This window comes from Antedon bifida, chromosome 10 (genome assembly GCF_963402885.1).
Source record: "Antedon bifida chromosome 10, ecAntBifi1.1, whole genome shotgun sequence".
Taxonomy (NCBI): domain Eukaryota; kingdom Metazoa; phylum Echinodermata; class Crinoidea; order Comatulida; family Antedonidae; genus Antedon; species Antedon bifida.
This window is the reverse complement of record NC_136235.1, coordinates 13,026,696-13,032,813: the sequence shown is the minus strand read 5'-3', so window position 1 is coordinate 13,032,813 and position 6,118 is coordinate 13,026,696. Positions and strand designations below refer to the sequence as shown.

Genomic DNA, 6,118 nt, shown 5'->3' with positions numbered 1-6,118 from the left:
TACTTTGACATAACTATTTTTAGTTTTCAACAATGTATTATAACAATTTAACAGCATTTAAGTTGATGAATTTTGTACTATTTATATTTTTACCACTGTGAATATCATTTTTTACTGTTTTGTTTGACGCTCTCAGTCAACCCGTCGCCACACATATACAACACTAGATGTACGCACGCGTACAAATAGGCATATGCGCGCGCGTTCAAATACTGGATTTTGTACTCGTGCGTCCATCTTATTTCTCTTCTGTATTCTTGCTTATTGTTTATATTTTTTCCCCAACAAAATCCGTATCTTATGAATCTGAATAAACCGTTAGACATTCGACTACCATGCATGTGATGTTTTACCATGAATCTATTAGGTCCGCAAACAATTAGTATGTTTGCCATGCGGTTTACGTCAAGTTGCGTATCCGCAATTAAGTGACATTCTTAATATATAAGGGAAATATCTCACATAATTGACGTGTGATTGGTAAATACGGTCACTAAAGTAGGCCTACACAGCAGAGCGACATCTGATTCATATGGAAAAGGATAATAGGCCTATTGTAGGCCTACTCTCAGATCGCATTTGTTATTGGTTAATAATTTGATATAGAAAATGTGCATCATGTACTTATGATAGAATGTAGACCACCAATTGTTACTGACGAATACTTTATCGATAGTTGTATTCAACAATTTTTAAGCTCTGTATACACTATCAAACTAGTTTTACCAAATAATGTGTGACGTGCCCAAATATGGTAGGTAATGACATCATCGTGTCCATATATGTGCGGCACATCACATTTTTTTGTCACATCAAGTTTGATAGTATAGGCCTATACAGAGCTTTAAAATGTGAAATGCTTTTCATGTAAGGCCTCCATCTTCAATGTTCTCGTTTTCCATAGAATCTTTTAAGGTAGACATGATGCATGTACGTAGATTTTAGTGCCAACAATATTCTCTTTTTTATTGCGCCTCTCCTGCACTGTAACTTATAAGCCTTGGTATTTCTGATAACATGAACCTTCTTGGTTTAGGTTGTAAAAACCTAGTACCTCTTGATTTTAAAATGATTTATTAAATAAATACAAATTGGTATTTTTAATTGTTGAGTGTATAATTGTGTTTGTTTTTTCACATATTACAATTAAAACAGTATAGTATAGTTGTTTATTAAACAACTTTGTGGATGATAATTTAAAATGGACCTGAAATGGAGTTCCGATTTTCACACATGTTTTTTTAATGTATCAAATTAACACAATCACATACAAATAAAACTGAAAATTGTGTTAATAAAACGAAATTCAAATGTACCTCGAAATTCTAGCGAAAATATCAGTTTCCATTACACTCCCCTGTTTAAACGGCCGTCGGCTATCAAATTGTTATGTCCGTGTGACGTCGTGGATTGTTGATCGCGCGCGCGACACGAAACCTAGCAGGAAGGTATCAAGCATTTTTTAGAAAATACTCCATAGGTTTCAAGAGTTATAGCCAAAAAACTGCAAATTGTCTATTGGAGGGATTGGAATATATTCGCAAAGTGACGTCACCCGCGATTTTTTTTTTATTTTCAAATGGGGCTTTCCCCAAAAGGGTGAATTTATATTTAGTAACAAAATACATTCAACACCTAATAGCCCCCAAAACATCATTCTAAAATGAAACAAATCGAAAAGGAGGTCCATTTTAAGGAGTATGATTTTCAAAGGCGAATGTCACCACTGGCATGACGGTGTATGATAAACTTTTACAACATGGTTTGTATTGTGACCATATCATGCCGTCGTACACCGGTCTACTGTATAATCTGTACTCACAAGATCACACTGTATTCCATATCAGCAGCAGGTAAACTCTGGAATTTATTTGGTGATAAAAAATGCAAATATCTTGTTCAAACAAATGTAGAAACAGAAACATTGCTTTTAATGTTGATAAATCCCTTTTTTATTATTTAATTGTATATCAGTTATTTGTAAAAATTCCACGATTATTTGTATTAACTTTAAATATGAATTACTTTTCTCATGATACCTTTATTACCGACACCGTCGATGTTCCGAATTGTATTTTTCACTGTTGGCGTTCCATGTGAACCGAAGCTCTAGGGAGAGAGAAGCAGTTTTTGTAACACTTGGCGTTCCATACGAACCCATAGGCGGAGGAGAGAAACAGCTTTTTGCCACATGTGTCATGTTGAGGAGCTAGGCATAGGCCTAAACATACTTAAAAATAGTAAAAATATCATCGTGTTGGTAATTGCTGGGTAGATAAAACATATCTAAATAATTTAGGAAGATGTCTTCATACAAAAAGATTGCAAAGGCAGCTCAAAAAAGTCACAAAGAAAGAGGACAGGTATGTTTAGATTATTCTAGGCCTAGCCTAGCTAGCTAGGCTCGTGGGAGTTCAGACAGGTCTCTTGTTGTTTGATTGACTGTGTTGTGTGGCATATGGAGTCGTTTCGGCCTCGGTTTTTTTTATGAAAACAAAGTGTATATATCCTCGTACAAAGTGTATATACTATAATATATGCCAATGTCTAACTCTGTTAATATGTTTTGCTTATTTCAGCTTGCCAACCGACGTCATCTTGGTCTTTTAGAGAAAAAGAAAGACTACAAATTAAGAGCAAAGTACGTACTGACTATATCAATGGAAAATGTATAGTTTTTTTATAAGATTAATAGGCTACTATAGTACTATTCCAGTATAGGTTTTTATCAATTTTATCTGCATGGTCTAAACTTTCTTTTTTTTGTGATCTAGGCCTATCCTATATATATTTATCACATTTTGAATCATAATTTATGAAGTATACTCTTTTTTTTATTTATTTGTAAATGCTCTTAATTTATTTGTGTCTTAATTGATTGATCCATGAAATGGGAATGGTAGAAGACAAGATACGGTAACTGATTGAATAAAGTTATTATTGAATGAATTAACAAGGTAAAGGTATTTATATTTAATATATTAATTTCAGCATGTTTGTATTACGTTTACTTTACAGAGACTATCACAGTAAGCAAGATGAGTTAAAACGACTACGTCAGAAAGCATTCAACAAAAATCCAGATGAGTTCTACTTTAAGATGATTAATTCTAAAATGGAGGTATCAAATCAAATAAAAATTTGTTTTCAAATCAATTAAAATTTATCACATATCAATTTTCTTATTTTTGATGAAAAAACGAGATATAATATATCCCTTGACTTTGTCTCAGGAGATAGTATAGTTTTTCCGGCTCACCTCGGGCTCTATTTTTAACTATGCCCCTCAGCCCAGTAAATAGTTGTATAATACTCTATATCACAAGCAACAGTAATTAGTAACATACAAAAACGATGCCAAAACACACAAGTGTTTAAAAAGAATACTTTCTTAATGGTCTTTCACACCTGTAACTGCACAGTCCGGCGCCTGCAAATTGAATGTCAATGTTTCGTTTTCACATGGCTACGCGCATATTGATAGTCGCATAGCCCTGTAGAGCGTTTTGAAGATTTGATTTTCCTGTGCTAGAACAGGTTAGAAATACCCTTTAACTGTGTTTCCCTGCTATAATCTGAATAGAAGGATAGCCACTACTACGAGTAATTCTTGGGTGGGACTCGGTCAGTCAGGTCACTGGAGTTCATACTTGACTAATAAACTCTTCATTAGTAGTTATACCTAAAATGCTGCCAAAGTTGGGCCTACCCAACATCTAGGGTTGGAGTATTTCATTTTTTGTAGTATTTGCACAATATAATTGTATTTTCTATAATAGCGCTCCCTTTTTTCCCCTTAAGCTCTGTCTACACTATCAATGTTTATGTGACAACAAAATTTGATGTGCCCATGGACATGATGATGTCATATTAAGTCTACCATATTTGGCCACATCACACTTTTTTTGTCAAACTAGTTTAATAGTGTCGACAGAGCTTTAGTTTTGGTTCAGTAATTAACTACTACTTACTTAATGTAATTTATTTCAATTGATGACTGTGCTTGGCCAACATAACAATTAGTTTAGAAGCCATTTTAACATAAACTTGCTTAGAATGTATGCTTATTATATTTCCAATAGGATGGTGTTCATCGAAAAATAAAGAAGGAAAAAGTACAAACTGATACTCAGATTAGGATGATGGATACACAAGACATTCGTTATGTCAATTTGAAAAGAGGAATTGAGGCAAAAGTAGGCTATTTTTAACCAATTGAAAATTATACTTATTTTTATTTAAAACAACACAGCAATTTATAGACTAGTCAGGGCTGTACCTACCAGTATGGTTGGTAGGGTTTCAACCTGACCACTTTTTACAGAGGCCTTTGACAACCCAGTTGTTCCATATGGCTCAGTATAGTGGATTGACCTTCATCTGAAAGAAACCTGCATAATTACTAAGAAGTGTGTAAAGTAAGAAGGGTGTTGTATAAACACAGCCTAACATTGCAAATGTTGCTTACATTAATACAATGACCTCTGTGTCGAGGGGTTTTTTTTCCAGATAACAAACCTTGAATTTTATTCTGTATTTATTTAATTTCAGAAAATTGAAAGACTGAAATCTTCATTACACATGCTCGATGAAACAAGACCAAAAAACAAACACACTTTTTTTGTTGACACAGCAGAGGAAGGTACAACTTAATCATTTATCTAAATTTTATTTGTATTTATATCCAGTCCAGTTTAAAATAAACTAATAACTGGATAGGAAATAGGAAGTTGAACCTTTTTTGAGACTCGGGTAATGACATTGCTAGGATTTGAACCTGCTACCTTAGAACCAAAGTTCAGTACCACTATGTTATCTTTCAGATGGACTTGAAAGAGCAAATTCTTCGTATCGTAAAAAGTTGATTTACGCATTTAGTTTATTAAATTTGACTACTTCTTTTTTATTTTAGCATCAAATTTTGACCCTGCCAAGCACCTCAATACACATCCAGCTCTTATTGGTAGGACCTACAATAGACCAACAATGGAAACACTGAAGAAACAAAGATTAGGGCAACATTATGATGAAGAATTTGTAAAAGTAAAGTTTAATTTTTGATAATGTAGAGTGGTACATACTGTAAATATAGTACCCCCATTGCCAAAATCTTGAACATTTAAAGACACTGTCCCACAGAAACTGACAACATTAATTAAAAATATTTTAATTGAATACTTCTTTGCATGCAAATAACCATGATATCAACTGCTTCATTTTGACATGTTCTCTGATATTTAGGAAATCGAACTAGAAAGACGAAAAAAGTACAAAGAATTATCAGCAAGGATTGAACGGGAAAAGGAACTGTTTGTAATAGCTCAAAAAATGCAAGCAAAACGAGATATGCATGTAAGTATTTTTGAAAAATAAATGTTTACATAAAAGTAAAAACATAGCAAGCTTGCTTGTTTTCTTTTCCCTATAATGATTCACTATTTGATGTATTTATTAGGAAAAAAGACAGAAAGTAAAAGTGACTGATGAAACGGAAGATAAACCAGCAGTCTACAGGTGGTTCACCGAGAGGAAAAAATAACGCATCTTGTGACTGTGAATATCAATGGTAGGAGGAGGGCACTATTAATTGGAGCTTCACTTACACATTAGATGAATTGGTGTGTAAACCTGTAGCCAGGGTTTAAGGGGTTGAGCAGACTCCTAGAGACCAGCAACAGAAGTAATGAAGTGACTTTTGACTTGGTCAAATGGTGGTTGACATTGTGCATCTTATTTTTACCACCCACCCCAATTCCCCAGCACAGATTGTCATGTGTTACATTAATATTTATATTTAAATCATCTTTGCCTCGTCTGTTCTTAACCTCTCGCTACAAGACTGACCATTGTCTTTATTGAGTACAAGGGTTGGATAGAAAATATAAATTTAAACGCACAGTTAACTGTGCCGATAGATAATACTAATTTAGTGAAAATTTATCCAGTGTAGATGCAGCATTGTTTGGTTTTTATTAAATATTGACTGATCTGGAGGTCATATCCATTTCAGCTACGGTCTGTGTCATGTGCAAACTACATTTTAAATAAATTAAATAATGGTACTTGGTAGATGTGTTCGCTTCCGTTTATTTTGACTTGATTCTTGAGCAAATCGCAA

General features: G+C 33.7%; 1 protein-coding gene across 1 annotated transcript; it reads left to right on the top strand.

Moving 5' to 3' along the window:
- The first annotated feature begins 2,158 nt into the window (after nt 1–2,158).
- Nucleotides 2,159–6,067, top strand: LOC144854027 (putative U3 small nucleolar RNA-associated protein 11). The gene is made up of 8 exons (XM_078711908.1): nt 2,159–2,363; nt 2,580–2,641; nt 3,019–3,121; nt 4,083–4,196; nt 4,552–4,642; nt 4,913–5,043; nt 5,242–5,352; nt 5,456–6,067. The coding sequence occupies exons 1-8, from the start codon at nt 2,304–2,306 to the stop codon at nt 5,537–5,539; spliced, it is 756 nt and encodes a 251-aa protein (XP_078568034.1). The 5' UTR covers nt 2,159–2,303; the 3' UTR covers nt 5,540–6,067.
- Nucleotides 6,068–6,118: the final 51 nt, after the last annotated feature.

Bases quoted from the DNA above. Each gene is read 5' to 3' on its own strand.
- LOC144854027 (XM_078711908.1), top strand. From the start codon at position 2,304: ATGTCTTCATACAAAAAGATTGCAAAGGCAGCTCAAAAAAGTCACAAA. The intron at 4,197-4,551 runs GTAGGCTATTTT...ATTTAATTTCAG, and splicing joins AAAGAGGAATTGAGGCAAAA to AAAATTGAAAGACTGAAATC. The intron at 5,353-5,455 runs GTAAGTATTTTT...TGTATTTATTAG, and splicing joins AAGCAAAACGAGATATGCAT to GAAAAAAGACAGAAAGTAAA.